Here is a 21,473-nt window from a genome sequence, read left to right as displayed (position 1 = left end):
GTTTTTTTTAGGTTGGGTCTCTTAGTGTAATATAAGATACAGTCTCTTATCTTTTAACTAAAAAAACTAAGAGACGTCTCTTAAATAAGAGATATAAAATACGTTTCTTAGTTTTTTTATTCAAAATTGGCTTACAAATGGATAAAGAACCGGTTTATTGTCGTTCACATACAAAAGAAGGAAAATCTGTTTATTAGTTTGAGATTACAGTCAATGTTGGTCTTATGTTATATATAGACATGCAGCGACTGAGACTGAAACTAACTTTTAAATGTGATAAGACTAACTCCTACTTCTTTTCATTAATTTTTGTATATAACAAATGTAATATGTACGTAGAGAAACATAGAATAAAGTAGATACCCATAGGCCATAGATAAGTGGGTCTGAGTGTTTGTGTGTGTATCAAATGTACCGTCTACACTCGATCACCACTTATTTCGTATTGACTAACTCCTTGTACTTTCTATGGTTTGGTAGAACAAAAGAAATATTTTGGCAATTTATAATCAAATACTTGAGAATGCTTATATATAATATTTGGTTTTGGGTCTTTTGGTGAGATATACAGAATAACTTCGTACTTAGTGAGATTTGAGATGTTAGTGAGCGCAATAGATCTTGATCCCAAATCATCACCAACTCTTTTTGACCCTTTACTCTAGCTCTTTGATTTCCCTTTCATCAGTTATGCCAAAAAGACAAACCAACTCAAAATCGTCCTTGATTGCATGCCCTACCTGACACAATATCTTTAGATTCTCCATCTCTTCAATGGCCTTTTGTGGGGCAATTCACATTTTTCTGAACTTAATTTCTTTTATTTTGGAACCAATATTAATTCCATTAATGTTTCGATACGATGCATATATCAAGTTGTGGTGTATCTCTTTCCAAAGTTTACTAATGATTAGGTATCATCTGTAATAGGCCTGAGACGGATCGGATATCCGGGCAATTTTAAGGTATCCGGATCCGAATCCTTATCCGGCAGATCCATAATTTTACTATCTTTATCCGGATCCGGGATTCTCGGATATCTGGATGTCGGATATCCTTAAAAAAAATTATAATATCCGGCTGATATCCGGATTTGTATCCTTAAAATAAATAAATAAAATAATATTAATATATATAAAATATTAACAATAATTTAAAAATAAAAATATATATAATGTTTTAATTATTTATATGTATAATATTACAAAATTTACATATACTATCATAAAAATGAAAATATATTATATAAAATTAGTTTTTATATATAGATATTACTATTTTTGAAATAGTTATTAAAAAAACTTACGGATCCTGATATCCGGACTAGAAAATCAAGATATCCGGATCCGGATCCACCATTTTACTATCCGGATCCGGATTCGGCCCCTCCGGATATCCGGATTTTTGGATCGGATCCGGATCGAATCTGGATCTCGGAAAAAAGTCTCAGGTCTAATCTGTAATAGTATCCATGTATACGTGGGATAGCATCAATCATTTAAATGTTAAATCGATGCATCACATGGTATATAAGTGTATATGGGATAATTTATATATGGCGTGTACATATATATTATCTCTAACTTTCTATACCTCTCTTGTTGATGACTCCACCAATCTTGATGTACTGACTTACTCGAATCCTTTTGGTCCAAACTTTTTTAGTTTTTTTTCACACGAAACTAAATTATTATACGAAAATGTGTTCACATGCTCTCTTCTTATATTCTTTTAGAAATATTTAATACGAAAGCAAAGGGACAAATATTTCTCAAGTTGAGCCACTTGAAAACAAAGTTATGGTACAATGTACAACACTCCATAATGTTTGATTTGATTTGGCATACAAACCATATTTATGATACTACAAAATTAGAACAATAACAGAGAATTAAGATCAAGTGATACCTCATAAATAGAAGTTGAAAGACTATTGAATAAATGTTACTGCAATCGTGTTGTGAAACTGAGAAATGTCTGGAGACGAAGTTTATAACAGATAGCAAAAACATTAAAATGACACAAGTATTCAATGTTACTGCAATCGTGTTGTTCTTGATCATCACATTACCTATAAGGACGCAATTCAAATGGGGCCTAAAGTATTAAGGTCCTGAAATACAGTTCAGATATCGCATAACTTTATACATCCATCCATTCATCAATATCAAATACAAAATAGTTTTCATTTCAATGTAATAAAATCACTAATCACTCAAAGAAAAAATAGGTAACACACAAAATGGATGAGATATATGCGATATATGTATATATGCAATATATATATATATATATAAATGTAAAGCTGTAAAACATGTTTGTTTAAACACAGAAGAAAAATAGAGATTATTGAAAGTAATCAAGATGGAAATATAGTTTCTTCAGTTTCTTACCGAAGATCCAGACAACATTTCTTTCTGAAGCGTTAGGTGTTTGGTAGCCGTTGGTTGTTGATGCAGCATCATCAAGATTCTCATATACATATCAGAACCCTAATTAATATAAATTAGGGTTTTCTCAATTTCCATGTGAATCTTAATGGTGCTGCACCTACAGAAAACGACTGATGAGCTCTCTTCCACGGATCCGTCGAGAACTTATATCAGATTTACACACACACTAAAGAGATCGAGTATATATTACTATAAAAATTAACAGAACGAAAATAAATTTTGATTGAATAGTCAATAATAATAATTGCTAACTAGACAAGCAGAAAAAAGATCTGATTTATCTTTTCGCTATATCTATTCTATCTGAGAAGAAGAAGTGAAAGAAACAAGGAGACGAGTAATGTAGATATATAGCTAAAGTAGAGAGAATACGTTCCAGAATCCAAGGGCTGACGTGTCTATCTGTAAATGGTTCGTTTCCAAACAAAATACGGAATATTCTGTTTTAGACCGTATTCATTTTTGTAGGGACAAATAAAATTGCGTGAAAAAAATACTGACTGGTTAGTTATTTTCCGATCTGTCGAAAAGTCTCAGACGCAACAAACCAATATTGTACTAACTTTCTATCATAAATGCTGATCTAACTTTTTTTTGGTAAAAAAATGCTTATTTAATTTTAAAATCTTTTTAGTGAGAGAAGAGTATGTAGGTATACATTACATACATATGCATAGGTGTGTACGATAAGCACTAGACAGGGAGTGAGAGGGGCAAGTGAAGAAGAGGCTTGGAGCAAGGTATTTATAGAGACGCAATACCTTATGTAAATTAAACCGAACGGAACCGGACCATATTTATGGTTTTCTTGTTGTTTCGTTTATCGTTTCTTAACCGAACAGTCAATTCGGATCCGAACCCTACAAATCCTTCATTCAAATGTCAAACAATATAAAAATTATATTTTGTATTTGTTTCCAATAATATTAGATTTTTCATATTTCATATTAAGAAGGATATCTTGTTTGTTTTTCATATTTTATATTAAGAAAGATATCTTGTTTGTTTAGAAACCTTATTTGCATTTTTGTTAAGATAAGTTTTCTATACAAAAGATTTAACACCAAGTTCGAATAGTCCACTTACACTGGCAAAAAAGAAGAAGATATTTTTCTCTATATTTACATGTTCTAATTTTTATTGTTTCTTACTGGTATATTAATTTAGTAATTTGGAATGCTATCATTCTGTATGTTTTTAATGATGTCGTCATTATGTGTTGCTGTTCAATTTTAATTATAGATCAATGGATTAACATATACTGTAGTTCTCTTTCGGTTATGTATAGGGAATTCCGCTAAATGCATTAAGAGCTATGCTGTAACATACACACACATATATATATATATATATATATATAAACTCTGCCTATTTCGTAAAAAAAATAAAAAAACTGTTCATATTAATGTTCATATGAATGCTACATTATATATATATTTTACTGAATTTTAGTTTAAACAGTTTCACAAACATTTAAAACGGATCAAATTTTGGATTGTCTATCCATACACCAAATATCAATTTCCTATAAAATATGGATGATGAATATCGAGCTAGATTGTGTTAAAATATAAATAATATCGAGCTAGTTTTCATTCAAGCTGACACTGATATATACTCAAGGTTAGGATGGCCCTTATGACCCCAAGATTAAACATCGTGAGTGCGGCCGCACTGCACTACAAAAGTATTGGTATTGCCTAGACCGTCTTGGTGAGTTATAATGAAATCATATGAACAGCATGTCTTCTGAAAAGAATTACCACTGCGATACATATCAGTTTCCTTGCCATAGTGTAGAGATATGTGAATAAATTTAGAACGAAGGTCTTATAATGATGTGCATCTCCGAAGACTTACAAAATTTATGGGATAAAAACCGATTTCAAGATGATGGTAGGTTTTAACTTTTCATCGACTCTCGGCTAATCTAGAGCATTAACTAGTACATACAACTACATCTACCAATTAGATAACATAAGCATTTGATTTAACTATATAAAAAAAAAATGCTTGGAAGTGAGTGTGTATACACGTAAAGTGCTCAGGACAAGTTGATAAACATAGTACACCACACATCAAACAGAGAGAGATTCCTTGTCTCCCACACTATCACCTGAAGATCATCAAAGACCACAAGGCTTTATAAAACTAGAAACCAAAACAACTATGCATGTTTTTTTAAGATAAAAACCACTATGCATGCTACAATTTTCCTTCTTAATACTAATATACATTACAAAATTTACCACTTTAAAAACTTAAAAAAACACACGTAAGTGGATAAAATGCTTCATTCACATGGACAACCACTTTTTCGTTCCTCTTTTTGCCATTAAAGTGATGTCTTTTCCCCGAAAGCTGGTATATTAATAATTATTATGCATTTGCTGATGTGTATAACTTAGTGTTGATAAAAAGTAATAATAACAATTAAAAAAAGAGAATAGTCAGGGCAGTACTACTAACTAGCTAAAATATTATTTGGATCTTCGAATAACAATACAGTTGAATGTTTGGAAATAAATTTAGGCATAGAAGAAGAGTATTACTTTTCTTAAGAAAAGAAAATATTGTTACATTAAGTTTAAGTTGGTGTTTCAAAAAAAAAAAAAAGTTTAAGTTGTTGTAACGTATTTTTTCTTGGAATAAGTGAACAAAATATTTATACTCAACATCATTAAACAAATCTACCAAGAAGAGAAAATAAAAAAAATTTGACATGCTAATTGCTACTCGTAAGATATGGTGTCAGAGAAAATATCAGCAATGCTAATGCCATTAACAGACAAATAGATGAGTAAAAGGTAAAAACAGGTGAAAGAGTGGTAGTTTTTTTTTTTTTTGAGAAAGTGGTAGTTATGTTAGATCTATATAGGTTAAGTAAATATATAACAACAACTTTAAGACATAATGTAACAACAATTTATTTATGAAAATAACATCGATAAGGCGCATGTTCTAAGCAAGACCTACCTCGGATTGGAAATAAATATTATTTATACACCTGCGATTAGATCTATATAGGTTAACTAGTACTATTATCTGTACGTAGATATTCAAAACTCTAATACCATGATTAACTCGGAGTTCTTAAAATATGGTTTTAAGCAGAAATTAATAAACTGAAAAAGTTAAGAACCGGTTCTTAAAGTCCTTATCTAAGAACCGGTTCTTAATTTTTTTAGTTAAAAGTTAAGAAACAGTTTCTTAATTTTCGCTAAGAACCACATCCTAAAACTCCGGATTAATCATACTCTTAGAAATACTCAACTTTATTAAAAGCATTAGATAATTGTCAAAAAAACGTTGCAGGCAATTATTTTGTTTGGGAAGATGGGTTTTCCACCCGTATCATGGCAGACAACCTGGTACCTTTGCATCGTTCCACGTTTTGATAGGTTATATCTGGTTGTATATTCCATGACTCCGTATTTTCCACTTGAAACATTTTCTTAGTAAGCCTTGTTCAAAAAAAGAAAAAAAATTCTTAGCAAGAATTTAATTTGCATTCTTTATTCTTTGTAGATATCTTTAATGACATTTAATATGTTTATTAGGTCACGAATCTTGACTCAAGGCTGATCAAGAGGAAAACCACAGTGTGAACGTACATTTTCTGTGATATCGTTTTACAATTATTTTTGTATATTATGTTCTTTAAAACTTTTTTCTGAATCTTGACAGCCCGTTTTAGTAATTGTGAAGCAAACCTTGGGTAAGATATTTTATGTAGGTACGTGACCATCTCCATCACAATCACCACATGTTCGTTCGATATAATCATTTTTACAGTTTTTTGAACGCAATTGTTTTTGCAGTTACACAAAACATTTCAACAAAAAAATAATCCTTTCAATTCTTAGTTTTGAAATGATTATTTGGCAAGCTTATATTTTCCGGATTAACTTAAATATTTATATCCCAATGATGAATGAACTTTTTTTTTATCATAGACCATACAAATTTTGTGTGCTACGACTGATGAGCCTTGTTTCTTTCATATCTTTTCTTAATTAGTGATCTAAGTCAATTACATGTGTCCACCACATGGGAACATGGATGGTTAGAACCAGTTCACATGATTACTATTTTTTAACTTCGTCATTTATCAGAAAGAGCATCGTTTTTATATATCTACTACTACCCATGTAAGACCTTGAAAAATTGTAATACTTTATAGTTTATACCAAAGTGATGTTTATTGCTTTATTTTGTCATAGTGTTTACCCGTACGTCATGGACTCATGGTATTTTTGATTTTTTTTTTTTGTTTGCTTATAGGTATTTCTGATTTTCTCCAAATTTATTCTGGCAAATCTATGTAAAATAATTAATAATACTATTGAACACTTTTTCATCATACTATTCAACACGATACCCTACAATGCTGCACATGCACTTCAGAAGTTATACATCTTGCATATGTATATATTTATTTAAATTTTCTAAAAAGTATATATTTATTTAGTAAAGCTAGACATGGTCTTGACCTGATTTATGAATAGACGACAAAAAAAAGCTAGACATTCGATTTTGTAAAATTTTCATATCATAAAACACTTAGAATACAAAGGCTTTCTTTCCTGCTTGTAGAGATACTGAATCTTTTTAAAACCATCAGAAATTCAGAAAACTTTCACTAACCTTTGTTAGCCTACTAAAACACCTAAATTTTTAAAATTGAGGCAGTATTTTTGTTTCAAACTGTTAAATGAAAAACATCATCTTTTATGATTAGAGGTTATGTACTGTAGTGTATGGTCTACAAGGATAGTACTATAGTATGTGAACTGAATTAAAATAAATATATATACGGTTGAATCCAGTTCCTCTGACTTGTTTTGTTCCAAAACTGTGGGCTGATTAGAGCCATTTTATTGAGGAATGCGTGATTTAGGTCATTTAAACATTGTGACTTGGATCTCACGTGGAGTCAAGCATCTTGTCTTTAATTTTATTTTATTTTAAAGTTGAAACAATATTTCTCGACCAAAAATATTCGCCTGTATTTATTTTCTATGCATGGTCTAATCATAAAGTAAAAACTAGCAAGATAGTTTACTTGAGAAATCCCTCAATAAAGGCAGATCCATTTTAGACATTCGACAATATTTAGTAGGAATCTACCCCAACAACAAACAGCTTTTGATTTGTCTGTTAAAATAACAATATCTATTCTATTAAAACACCTGTGTGACCTATTGATAAAAGTTGGATCCAACAATTAATGACAACAATACATGCATCCATCATTTTCGAACATAACCACCCATTTATATAATTTTCCAACGTAACCACTATTCCTTAATAGCTTTAGTTTATCCTTTACACGGCTAACAAACTAAAGTAATCCCCACATCATAATCACAGCGATAATACAGGGAACCTCTATTTATATCTAATTTTCTTTTTTTACAATTTTTTTTCCTACTAATTGGGACCATTATTTACTATCAGTTAAATTAGCAACTAATATATTTTTCTGGACTTTAACACCATATTATCGATAGCTAATAATATGTAACCTTAATACCATAGTTAATAATCGATCGTATCTTAATAATATGGAGCATATCTATTTTTTTTAATTATTTATCCAATAAAACAAGAACATTCCAGGAATCAAATCAATTATTCTAAAATCAATTTCGAAATTTGGTCATCTAACTCCTTAATCCCGTAAAATATGCCCTCATATTTTCCAACAATTTTTTTAACTAAAAACTTTTTCCTTCCCCACAATCGTTTCTATCGCCATCCTCTTATAAATATTGAAAGAACAGGGAAACAGTTACAAAACCCATTAAAATTGGGCCACGGATTTTGATTTACATAACCCATTTATAATTTCTATACAAATTATTATGTGTAATATAATGTGTAATAATGATGTAATTATAATTTTATACAAAATTAAGTAATTCTAATTTATGAAAAAAAAATTGCAGTTATTTAATCTGTCTGTTTAATTACTGATTTACTAGATGATGACCCGCACACTTGTGCGGACTAATATATATCCAAATAAATCAAATTTTAACATAATTTTTAATTTTGATTTGATTTTTTAATTAATTTCAAATATTAAATTAAGTAGAAGATATAATTTACTTTATTTACTCCAACACAACATAGATAAAACGTGTTCATACTTACAAACATTTTCATTTATTCTATCACCAAACCACACATATAAAAGTATCATCATCATAATAATATAATAAAATTTTATTAATACTGTAAACTAACATAAAAGATAAATCTATAAAACCTATCACCTCTTCATTAAAAATTTATTCGCATTTTATATGAATTTCCTTTTATCGGAGTTTGTAGTGACACATATTAACAAAATCTACAATGATTAAAAACATATTTCTATTTAACTAAAATTTTATAAATTAAAAATAATAATTATATATGTCTAATAAAAGCTGTTTTGTAAAAAAAAATAATGGCAAAAGATTGCATTCTTTAAACTCATATTTTTGATTGGTAAGATAATTCGATGATATAAATTAGAAACAAACGTCATTTAAAAACAATTAATACAAACATCAACTGATTTTATATAACTAAAATAAACATAAGATGAAAACTATAAAATTATTGCTAAAATTTGATAATATTCGTTAATCATAATTATCCCTGAATATAATGTGAATATTTATTAAATAATCACTAAAAATGTTTTAAAACTAAAAAATTTAAAAATTATTTATTAAAAATAATGACTCAGCCTAAATCATGAAATATGACAAATAAGTTTTTCAAAATAATTAAATTATGAATTAAAATTATGGCAAAATATGGAAAAATCTCACTAAGAATTATTTATTATAAATATATAAAATTATGAATTAAAATTACTAAGAATATGAAATATATATATATATATATATAAAATTTAAACTGTGGAGAGCATGACAAATAAAAAAAATATTAAAACATAAAGAATAAGTAAATTTCTTAAAATTTTGAAAAATAATACAAATAAACAATAAAAAATGACAAATAATCAAAATTACCTAAAATTATGGAGAAGATGACAACTAAGCAAAATCACTTCTCAAATAATAGTATATATAATTAATCAACCTAAATCATAAAATATGACATTTAAGTTTTTCAAAATAATAAAACATAAAATATAATCAAAACTAGATTCTGACCTGCCCTTTTAAAGGGCGGGTATATTTTTTGTTTTGGTTTTTTTGAGAAATTTAATTTTTTATATTTTTGTTATTTTTTGTAATTATATTTGAGTTTAATATTAATTTAATTTAATATAATTTTGATAACTATGTTAAATATGTCAAGTTGCATAACTATACACTTGTGCTATATGCATTTCAGAAATTATTTTTAGACTTTATTCCTAAAGTTTGCGACATATTATATTTTCTTAGTAATTTCTTAATATAATTAGTCAAGAATATTTGTACCTAAAAACTCTGACTCGGAATCGATCTGAAAATCAAAGTCTCATACTCTATTAGACCTTGCGTATATACTCGAACGTTTTTAAAGTATTATATCTGAAAACCAATATCAAAACTAACACGCACCAAAATATTTTTAACATATTCTGTTAAATATATGTATACATTTGGTTAATTGATCTTTACTAACTTTAAATAAAATCACATTTAATAAATATTTTTAATCGAATAATCTATTTGAAATGGGTTAAAGTAAATGATTTTATATGAATATTTATTTTTATTAAATCTACTTGAACCCCATTACCAAAAACACAATGGTGAACATAATAGTGGACACGTGTAATATATGGTTGAAGGTAAAAAAACACAGATGATTAAAAATTCATGTGGGAAGATCACAAAAAAATGATTCGTTGATAATATCAAACGGTTATTAAAAGGGAGTTGGGATTATACTTGTTGCCTTTATTTTTGGTAGTCCACTAAGACGAAAGTATTTATAGATATAAATTGGTTGGAGATAACCTTTATCAATGGGTCATGTTTTTATTTTAATAGAATAAACTAGATTTTGATCCGTCCTTAAAAGGGAGGGTTTATTTTTTGTTTTATATATTTTTTTTAAAATTTAAATTTTATATTTGTGTTTTTAGTCATATTTGTGTTTTTTTTGTATAGTATTTCTTTTAAATGATTAATAAGAGGTTTTAATAATTGTATTAAAATAGTTAGATCATACCTATATCAATAGGTCATGTTCCTGTTTTAATAAAATAGATATCTTAAAATCATAGAGAACATGATAAATTAAAAAAAAACAAAAATTATCACCTAAAATTATATATGACAAATAAATAAATTTATCAAATATAATTATTAAAAATGTGACAAATAAATGAGTTAATTTAAATATGAAAAGCATAATAAAAAAGCAAAGTTAAAATTATCAAAACATAACAAATAAGTAAATTACCTAAAATTATAGTAAATAAGATACATAAGCAGTAAAAAAATGACAAATAATCAAAATTACCTAAAATTATGGAAAATATGACAAGTAAGCAAAATCTCACATAGAATTATTTATTATAAATAAATAAAATTATGAATTAAAATTACTAAGAATATGAAATATATATATATATATAATTTAAACTGTGAAGAGTATGACAAATAAGAAAAAATTAAAATTATTAAAACATAAAGAATAAGTAAAGTTTCTAAAATTATGAAAAATAAGACAAATAAACAATAAACAATGACAAATAATCAAAATTACCTAAAATTATGGAGAAGAAGATAACTAAGCAAAATCACTTCTCAAATAATAGTATAGATTACTAAACAAAACTATATAAAGGGTTTGTTACGTTTAAAAAATATTGTTTGAAAATTAAGTACCATATTAATGTGTTAAAAGGCTATGGTGTATAGTTTAACAATATAATAAATTTAATACAACTCTTTTTTTTGTCAGCGAATTTAATAAAATTATCAAAATACTTTACTAATCATTTAAAAAAAACGCAAAATATGATCACAGATAAAAACACAAATATGATTACAAAAAATACATATATGGTACCAAAAATACACAATTATATACTTATGAAACTTGATTTATCTAATATATTTACAAAATTTATCTGTTCTATTAAATTCATATCATACAAAAATATGATTATACAAACACAAAAACATATAAATTATCTTAGGTAAAAAATTTAAAAACAAAAAATATACCCGCCCTCTCGAGGGTGGATCAATATCTAGTCTTATCTATTAAAAGAGAAGTCACAATTCTTCTCATGTGTGATATTTTAAAATGGACATTTCCCTAAAATATTGTTACATTATCTTTTATATTTACATAACAAAATCCTAAATTCCAAATATATTAATTCCCCTTTTCAAATATATATCATACGTAGTCGTCTACCTTATCAAATAAATACAACATCATATGTAACCGTATCCATCCTCAATTGTTTTTTTTTATTAATTATCTTTTATATTTACATAACAACTCTACAAAACAACTACGGACCCTTTACTCATATCAACATACATACATTTTACCCATTTTTATATCAACATACATACATTTAATATAATGAATTCGTTCAATTTATTTATATAAATTGACGAATTTTTCATATACATCAAATCTAATGAGTTCAGTTCAATTTATTCAACCAAAATAATATAAGATTTGAATATAATATTCTTTAAACAATAAATGAAAATATTAAATAAATCCTAAATTTCCTGATAAATCAAGACTCAATATAATAAACAACTAAATATAACTTTTAAACAATAAATGAAAATATTAAATAAATCCTAATTTTCCTGTTAAAATATTGTTACACATAAAATTCCTCCTTAATAGTTTTAATTTTCTTTTTGAAACTATTATAATAAATGCAAAAGCAGTTAAAATATTATTTATCCTATTTTGGTAGTACATACTTATATTTTATATAAAAATTAAATTAAAACAAAAAAAATTTCAAAACATAAAACACATAATTCTTATGAAATACTTTAATATCTATATAATTTTGAGTTTTTTATTATATACAATTTTGTTGAAAAAATTATATGTTTTAAAGATGGGGATCAAAACCAAATTTATATAAAAATATTTTAAAAAATAATTTAATTTTAAATTTGATGAATAAAAATAAAAAAAATATCCGCGCGGTTGCGCGGGTTAAACTCTAGTCTTATATATTAAAATAGAAGTCATGACTTCTTTCATGTGTGATTTTTTTATCAAGACCATTTCCTAAGAACTATATTAATTTTTTTTTCATATTTTAGTTAGAATATCTTTTTATATCTTTACTTTTTTATTTGAAATGCAACTCAATATTTCTAAAAAAAATATAACAAAATCTTTGAAAGATCTTTCTTTTTTTGTCATTTCTTTGAAAGATCTTTTTAGAAATGTTTTGAAAAAATCCAAAAAATTAACATTTTAAATTATAATTATCCTAAAATATGATGAGTTTTGATGTAAAATGAAAATATTATAATTAAATAATGAAAATGATAAATAAAAATCATAAATTCATTAAATGACAAATGAGTTATACTATGCTAAAATTTTGCTTAAAGTTATACTACCGATATGAGCAAATAATATCATATAAACTTGAAAAAAAAACGTAACCACTCTTAAATATTTTTTGAATAAATAATTATTTTTAAATTTAATCCACTGAAAAATAATACCCGCACGGTTGTGCGGGTCGAAATCTAGTCTTATATATTAAAAGAGAAGTCACAACTTTGACTCATGTGTAATTTTTTAAAAAATAGACCTATTACTAGGAAGTCATGTTACATTAAATATCTAATTTTATTATTATTATAGATCTAAATAATTCACTTTCTAGATTATAGGAACTAAATAATATGTCTGCTACATTATATGAACTAAATAACTATCAATCTTTTCCAAACAAAAAAAAACGTGATATGAAAACAACCAATTCAATAAAAAAATATACGATAAAATTATTATGTTTTAAAAAGTGATAGACGCACCTCATATATATTATACTAATATATACCAATGTAGAATTGAAAACAAAATATTTATATAAAAATAAATAAAAATAAACATCCGTCCGGTTGCGCGGATCGAGATCTAGTTTGATAAGAAAATAATCCTTTATCCATCCATAAAAGTGTCAAACCCATTAAGTGAAAGACGTGTTTTGGTAAAATACTAAAATTACAAATACAGGATGTTTTCGTGTCAAATGGCATAATGTTATTAAGATATGCTGTATTTTGTAATGATTAAACCTGAATCATACTATTAGTTAAGCACATGTTATTTTCAGTGGCTTAAGTGAGAGACTTAGAGCATCATTAGAGCATGCGCATCGCATGTATGTTACACCGGTTCTACAAATTTAAAAAATAAAAATAATTGGAAAACTGGGAGAGAGAAGAAGAGACGATTGTTCCTAAAGAATCGATTCTCTTCTCTGTATTACTCTAGTTCTTCCATATGTTACTACATTATTGGTTTGATTTATTTTTCTGATTTAAAATTAAGGTGTTAGTAAAATTATACTCAAATTATTAGTATTTTATTTGATAGGTACTCTTTCTACCCCAAATGTTGCTCTTATTTCTGGTCCATGAAGAAAATTTAAAATGGGCCTGGGCCTCACGATGATACGTTTGTTGCTTGTTTTGGTACATTACAAAGACTCTGAGCTTCGAGTTTTACGTTTGAGTTAAACCGTAATGATACAAACGACGTGCGTAAACATAAAAATATAAACCACACAGAGGGTAAAACCATATAGAACAAATTGAGGGTAACTGCAAAATTATAAATATGCGAGTGTACAAGCGGCGGAGCTACGTGACGAGGAGGGGGGTCAGCTGACCCCCATGGTTTCTAAATTTTTCTGTTTATATATGAAGTTTGTTAGTATAAAATGAAAGATTTGGTTAACATATGTACAATTGACCCCCTTGTTTTAGGACTAAATCTTAATCTTTGCACACTCTTTAATATTTATTAGACAGCTATGTTAAATATTGATCCCCATCTAGCTTAAAAGTTTTTTGTTTTGTAAATATTGACCCCCATGGAAGAAATTCCTAGCTCCGCCTGTAGGTACAACATTGATTATAGACCAACCATAGGGCAAACACATCATTACAGAATAACCATAAACATGGAGTAATTCGAGGGCATAACCACAATTATAGAGAAATACGAGGGCAAATCACAAATATATTTATCCTCTTTTTTTTTTTTACTCCGCAGATTCTAGTGTTAAAAGGCTTTTTTTAACAGGCCCAAAAGGCCTCAAAGAGTTAAAAGAAGACCCAGTCAAAGGTCGTACGATCATACACAAACACGCTGCAGACGAAAAGCTTTCTTCATCACTCTCTCTCGGAGTAGAATGAAACTGTGAGAGAAAGCCCTAAAACCCACCACCGCGAAGAAAGATGGATCGCAAGGGAAAGGGAAAACAGATCGCCGGAGCTGGATCCTCTTCCGGAAAGAAACGAAAAGGAGGAGTCGAGTTTAGAGACGAAGGCTTGAGGATTAGCAGTAAGCGTAAAAAACCAGGGGTTCTTCAGTTCTTCGAGGAATCCGCCGAGGTTGGTTACTATGGAGGTAGCTCCGACGAGGAATGCGACATGGATGATTTATTTAACGGTAATTTCGTTTTTTTCCTCTCTTGCATGCGTTTCGTTGCTGAGTGAATGTTGGTTTCGCCACTCCGATTTTGTCACATTTGATGATTTGGGTTTGTGTTTTTTTGTCTTAACTGAGATCTTTACTTGGTAAAGTGTCGATCTTTGCTGGTTACCCTAATTTACGAGATTAGGGTTTGTGTTTTGAGTTAGTTCCGAGCTGTTTCGTCTAGTGTGGGACCCTGTTTTCGTCCGCACTGAGATTGTTATCTGATAAAGTTTCGATCTTTGTTGAAATAGCTAATTTCCGTGACTAGGGTTGTGTTTAAGTTTAGTTCTCGCTTCAGTTTCGAGCTGTTTTGTAGTGTTTCGTCTAGTGTGGGACTCTGTTTTTGTCACATTTGATGTGAAGTTCCTATCTTTGTTTGGAATTGCTAATTTGCGAGACTCGGGTTTGTATTTTAGTTAGTTCTCGTTTGAGTTTCGAGCTGTTATGTCTTGATTTTAAGGCTTGCGTGCCTAAAAATTGACGAAAGTTGTCATCTTTCTCTAACTACTCGTTTTGAATCAGATATGGAAGATGAGCCTGAGGTGGAGACAAGTGGAAAGGATGACAAGGGGGGAAAGGGAAAAGGCAGCTCTTCCTTTGTTTTCCCTAAGGAAGAGGAGATGAATGAGGATGACTACGATAGAATGATGGAAGAAAGATACAAGCCTGGTTCTGGGTTTGTTAGATATGCTGCTGATGATGTGAAAAGTTCCATCGAGATGGATGCTCTTGTTCCTACTGCTCATGATCCTCCGATATGGAAAATAAAGTGTGCGGTATGTGAAAACTTAGGCTTCTTCTGCTTATGCTTTAACCCAATATGTTTTTTTGCTTCTGCTGACTTCATTTGGTTTTATGCTTGTAGATTGGAAGGGAGAAGCATTCAGTCTTCTGTCTCATGCACAAATTTGTAGAGCTGCGGAAGATAGGGACCAAACTACGGATCTTGTCCGTGTTCTTTGTGGAGCATGTCAAGGGGTTTATCTTCATAGAAGCTGACAAGGAACAGGATGTTCTTGAGGTAATAAACATTTTGAGAGTATGTAAACTTTGGGATTATTATAACGTGTATGATATTCTGATTTTCGTTTTTCCTAGGCATGCATGAGTTTGAATGGCATCTACGCCACTCGGATGATGCTACTTCCTAAATCTGAAGCTCCACATCTGCTTACTGTACAAAGAAAAACCAAAACCTTTTCCGAGGGAACATGGGCTCGTATTAAGAGTGGTAAATACAAAGGAGATCTTGCTCAGGTACAATTTCCTTTGGTTTCTTTATATGTTTTCTTTCCATCTTGTTGTCTTCTTAAGGCTTACTAACTGTTATGCTCTATGTACTCGTAGGTTGTGGCTGTGAGTGACACTCGGGGAAAAGCTCTGATAAAGTTGATTCCAAGGATTGATATAGCGGCACTGACCCAAAAATATGTATCTACCCTATCTCCACGCTCTATTACCACAGTTGTCGTGTGTTCTACATATGTTCCTTAGGTTATCATTTGCTTTGTAACCTTTTGTGCAGGGTGGAGGTGTTGCTGTCCAAAAAGGCCTGAACCCAGCTCCAAGATTGATCAGCTCAAGCGAGCTTGAGTAAGAAAACTTGATCTTTTCTTCTCGTTTGGTAAAACAATTATTAATATATCTGGTCTCCTATTTTTTTTCACAGGGAGTTCAGACCCATCATTCAAGTGAGACGTGATCGTGACACTGGAATGACTTTTGAGCATCTTGATAGCCTGATGCTGAAAGATGGCTTCGTGTACAAAAAAGTATCCTTGGATTCACTCACTTCCTGTGGGGTTAAACCGTCAAAGGAGGAGATACTAAAATTCACTCCTTTAGAAGAGAAAGAAACTGGTGACGTGGAGTGGATTTCCGAAATTTATGGTGAAGAAAAGAAGAAGAAGAAGAGTATTCCCGCTGGCAAAGGGGTTGAGAAAGGAGAAGCATCAGGGGGTGGAAAAGGAGAAGGATCTTCAGAATCTCAGTCAGAGAGTAGCCATGAGTTATATAATCTAGTTTGTTTCAGGTATGGACTCGTCCATACTTTTGCTTCTTTGTTGTAATTTCATATGTTAATCACTTCATTTCTTTCCCTTTGTAGTCGAAAAGACTTTGGTCTGATTGTGGGAGTGGATGACAAAGGTGACGGTTACAAGGTATGTAGTTAGTTATTCAACTTCTCATATTTCACTATATGGCCTGTCCCTGATGAGTTGCATGATACCAGGTTCTGAAAGAAGGTTCTGATGGACCTGTTGTAGTCAGTGTTGGAAAAAAGGAGATGCAGGAACCGTTCGATTCAAAATTTTCTGCCCTGGATCTAAATAACAAACAGATTTCGATCGGTGATGTTGTGAAGATAGCCAAAGGCCCATCTGAGGTATATTTATTAATCTATCATCCTGTTTGTTTCTGTAGCACTTTTCTTTCACATGATTTGGTGGTGAAATTGTGTAAAAGCTTCTTACTTCTGATGCATAAAATACAATTTCAGGGTAAACAAGGAGCTGTGAGGCAAGTGTACAGAGGGATTATATTTCTTTATGCGGAGGGTGAGGAAGAAAATGGTGGATACTTGTGTTGCAAATCACAATCGTGTGAGAAAGTTAAACTTTTTACTGAAGAATCCAATGACAAGGTACGATATAGTCCAGTCCCTGCAAATGACAGATCTTCATGTTCTAATGACATTCTTTTTTTCTCTCAGACTGGTGGATTTGACGCTTCTGCTTTTGGAGATTCTACATCCTCTCCGAAATCGCCACTATCTCCTGAAAAAGAGTGGCAGCAGCAGCCCAAGGAGAAATACATTAACTGTATGTATTATTGTTTGGAGAGTTATTATTACCTAGCTTCTATTAATGCCCTTTTAGTCTTCTCATGAATGATAATCATATGCAGCCAACCAGGGAGACAAAGGTAGCATGTATTCTATAGGCCAAAAGCTGAGGATACGTGTAGGTCCACTGAAGGGTTATCTCTGCCGTGTAATAGGGTTGCGTTATTCTGATATTACAGTCAAACTCGATTCCCAGCATAAAATTTTCACAGGTTTGTTTTCATGTGTTAACACCTTTGACTTCGATTCAATACTTTCTGCTGTGCTTCTGAATATTTTCAATCGTGTGCTTCAGTTAAAAGTGAGCATCTTGCTGAGGTTCGTGATAGAAATACTATGCCAAGTACGAGGTACTTTTCTTCCTTTATGTAATTGTATCATTCATTGCTGTTTCTGTTAAATGCCAACTTCGCTTACACTATGTCTGTTTGTATAAAGTGTGGATGCTGGGATGGGTTCCTTTCAACAATTTGACATGCTTGGAACAACAGAAGGCAACAATGGAGGTTGGTGTTTCTTGCTTACGTTCAATTTCACTCAGTTTGACTTCAAGTACACATGACATGCGTCTTTGAACTTAGATGCTTTGAAGCATATGAACACTTTATAAGATATTCTAACCTGCTTCCTTATTTTATCTGATTAGTCAGCTAATATTCTTGTAACTTTCCATCTTTCTCGTTTGGTAGACTGGGCAAAAGGAGCAGGCACGTCTGAAGATAACACTTCAACGTGGGGCAACACAGCAGCTGAGAACAAACCTGACTCTGCTGGTGATCAATCAGGTGGTTGGAATGCCTGGGGTAAACCGCCTGCTCCTGAAGCTAGCACTGTTGGTGTTTGGGGAGATGCATGTGCTCCAAAAGTTGAAGCTTCTTGGGGAAAACAAGGAGCTTCAACTTCCAATGTTGAAGATTCAGGTTCTTGGGGTGAGCATGGTGGAAGCTCTGATGGTAACAAACAAAACGATGACTCAGTATGGGGTAAACTAGTTGAAGAATCAAGCCAGAAGAAAGAAGAATCTTCTTGGGGAAAGAAAACGGGATCAGATTCTGATTTGGGAAAAGGAAATGGAGAATCTACTTGGGGCAACAAAGATGGAAATTCCAGCGCAAGTAACAAAGAGGGAGTTTCCTGGGGGCAACAGGATAAAGGCTCTGACGGGAACCAGGGAGGATCATCGTGGGGTAAGAAGAACGACAGTGTTAAAGATGATGGAGGGTCTTCTTGGGGTAAGAAGGATGATGGAGGCTCAACGTGGGGTAAGAAGGACGATGGAGGATCTTCATGGGGTAAAAAGGTTGATGACGTTATCAAGGATGGAGGATCATCTTGGGGCAAAAAGGTTGAGGGTAATAAGGATGATGGAGGATCATCTTGGGTTAAAAAGGTTGACTGTAATAAGGATGATGGAGAATCAGCTTGGGGTAAAAAGGTTGACTGTAACAAGGATGATGGAGGATCAGCTTGGGGTAAAAAGGTTGACTGTAACAAGGATGATGGAGGATCGTCTTGGGGCAAAAAGGATGACGGTAATAAGGATGAAGGATCGTCTTGGGGTAAAAAGGTTGAGAGTGGATATTCTTGGGGGAACAAAGATGGTGGTTCTTCTTGGGCCAAAAAGGACGATGGGGGATCTTCATGGGGTAAAAAGGATGATGGAGGGTACCCAGAACAAACATTTGATAGGGGAGGACGTGAGTTTGGTGGTAGAAGAGGTGGCGGTCGTCGAGGTGGTAGGGATCAGTTTGGGAGGGGAAGATCCTTTGGTCATTCGGAGGTTAGTTTGAAAGAAAAACTTTTGTTGTTGCTGTTTTTGTAGTATGTTGAACTCTCTCATATTTGTACATTTGGAATGTTTCAGGATCAAGCTCCATGGAGTAAACCAGGTGGTGGTGGCGGTTCAAGCTGGGGTAAGCAAGACAATGGTGGAGGCGGTTCAAGCTGGGGTAAAGATAATGATGCTGGTGGTGGATCTAGCTGGAGCAAGCAAAATAATGCTGGTGGTGGCGGCGGTTCAAGCTGGAGTAAAGATAATGATGCTGGTGGTGGTGGTGGATCTAGCTGGGGCAAGCAGAATAATGCTGGTGGTGGCGGCGGTTCAAGCTGGATTAAAGATAATGATGCTGGTGGTGGATCTAGCTGGGGCAAGCAGAATAATTCTGGTGGTGGCGGTTCAAACTGGGGTCAAGAGAAGGATGCTGGTGGTGGATCCAGCTGGGGTAAGCAAGGCAGTGATGCCGGAGGCTCTAGCTGGGGGAAGAAAAATGATGCTGGTGGTGGCGGTTCAAGCTGGGGAAAGCAAGGCAGTGATGGGGGAGGCTCTAGCTGGGGGAAGAAAAGTGATGTTGGTGGTGGTGGTTCAAGCTTTGGTCAAGAGAATAATGCTGGTGGTGGATCGAGCTGGGGAAAGCAAGGCAGTGACGGCGGAGGGTCTAGCTGGGGGAAGAAAAATGATGCTGGTGGTGGCGGCGGTTCAAGCTGGGGTCAACAGGGTGGTGGTGGTGGTTCTGCTTGGGGTAAGCAGAACAACGATGGTGGTGGAGGACAAAGCTGGTCCAAACAAGATGATGGCGGTTCTAAACCGTGGGGAGAACAGAGTGGTGGTCGTGGGTTTGGAGGAAGAAGAGGAGGGGGATTCCGAGGAGGTTTCCGCGGAGGTAGAAACCAATCAGGTAGAGATGGAGGAGGACGCTCGTTTGAATCTTCTGGCTGGAAGAGAGACAATCAAGAAAACACCACTTGGAAGAGCAACAACCAGAGTGGTGGATCAGACTGGAAAAAAGGGTGGGGAGAGGATTCAAACAGTGCAAAGCCATCTGATTCATCATCAGCTGGTGGAAACTGGGGTAGCTGGGATACTAGTTCCAAGAAAGAAACCAATGCTGGTGGAGCCTGGGGTAGTAACTCAAAGAAGGAAACCATTGCTGGTGATGGTGACAAGCCAAGCAATGAAAACAAAGCAGCAGCTTGGGGAACCGCTAATGATCAGGAGAATGCAGGAAACAACAATGATGGTTGGGGCAAAAAGCCAAGTGATGATGTTAAAACGAGTGGAGAAGCTGATAATGCATGGGGAGGCAAAACAAACGCAGGAGCATCGTCATCAAGTGGCTCTGCGTGGTGAACCGGAGCCAAAAAAAATCCGGATGGTAATAAAAAGTCCTGAAGTGACTTGTAAGTAGGTTTCACTATCTCTCTATCTAGTCTATAAGCCCATGTTTAGTTGAAACGCTACGAAGTGTCTCTCTTTTTAGTCTTCTGTGGGCTTTCTCTTGTTATTGTTAATGACCCTCGAGGTTTGAAAAACTCTTAGGTTTGTTTATGGCCGTGACTAAAGGCTCATCAAGGAGACAAGGACTGGTTATGTAGCTCTGTTGACTTTTGTGACATATCGGAGTTTCATTTTCATTCCCTTTATCTACTATGGATGCTTACTAGCAGTGATTATTTTGGCCCATCACATTTTGATTTATTGACAGTTTCACACTCCTACTCGG

The 21,473-nt window shown here is 32.1% G+C and overlaps 1 protein-coding gene across 1 annotated transcript; it reads left to right on the top strand.

Moving 5' to 3' along the window:
* Positions 1-14,774: 14,774 nt before the first annotated feature.
* On the top strand, positions 14,775-21,384 carry LOC125592304 (protein RNA-directed DNA methylation 3-like). Its single transcript, XM_048767104.1, has 16 exons — positions 14,775-15,101; positions 15,651-15,904; positions 15,994-16,149; positions 16,227-16,385; positions 16,476-16,559; positions 16,654-16,721; positions 16,798-17,160; positions 17,236-17,290; positions 17,362-17,514; positions 17,629-17,772; positions 17,842-17,950; positions 18,036-18,185; positions 18,269-18,323; positions 18,412-18,479; positions 18,663-19,753; positions 19,838-21,384. The coding sequence occupies exons 1-16, from the start codon at positions 14,888-14,890 to the stop codon at positions 21,098-21,100; spliced, it is 4,386 nt and encodes a 1,461-aa protein (XP_048623061.1). The 5' UTR covers positions 14,775-14,887; the 3' UTR covers positions 21,101-21,384.
* Positions 21,385-21,473: the final 89 nt, after the last annotated feature.

The sequence above is a fragment of the Brassica napus genome, chromosome C9 (assembly GCF_020379485.1).
Source record: "Brassica napus cultivar Da-Ae chromosome C9, Da-Ae, whole genome shotgun sequence".
NCBI classification, from domain to species: Eukaryota; Viridiplantae; Streptophyta; class Magnoliopsida; order Brassicales; family Brassicaceae; genus Brassica; species Brassica napus.
The sequence above is the reverse complement of the archived record's forward strand: the minus strand, read 5'-3'. Positions and strand labels throughout refer to the sequence as shown.

Bases quoted from the DNA above. Each gene is read 5' to 3' on its own strand.
- LOC125592304 (XM_048767104.1), top strand. From the start codon at position 14,888: ATGGATCGCAAGGGAAAGGGAAAACAGATCGCCGGAGCTGGATCCTCT. The intron at 17,951-18,035 runs GTATGTATTATT...AATCATATGCAG, and splicing joins CAAGGAGAAATACATTAACT to CCAACCAGGGAGACAAAGGT. The intron at 18,480-18,662 runs GTTGGTGTTTCT...CTCGTTTGGTAG, and splicing joins AACAGAAGGCAACAATGGAG to ACTGGGCAAAAGGAGCAGGC.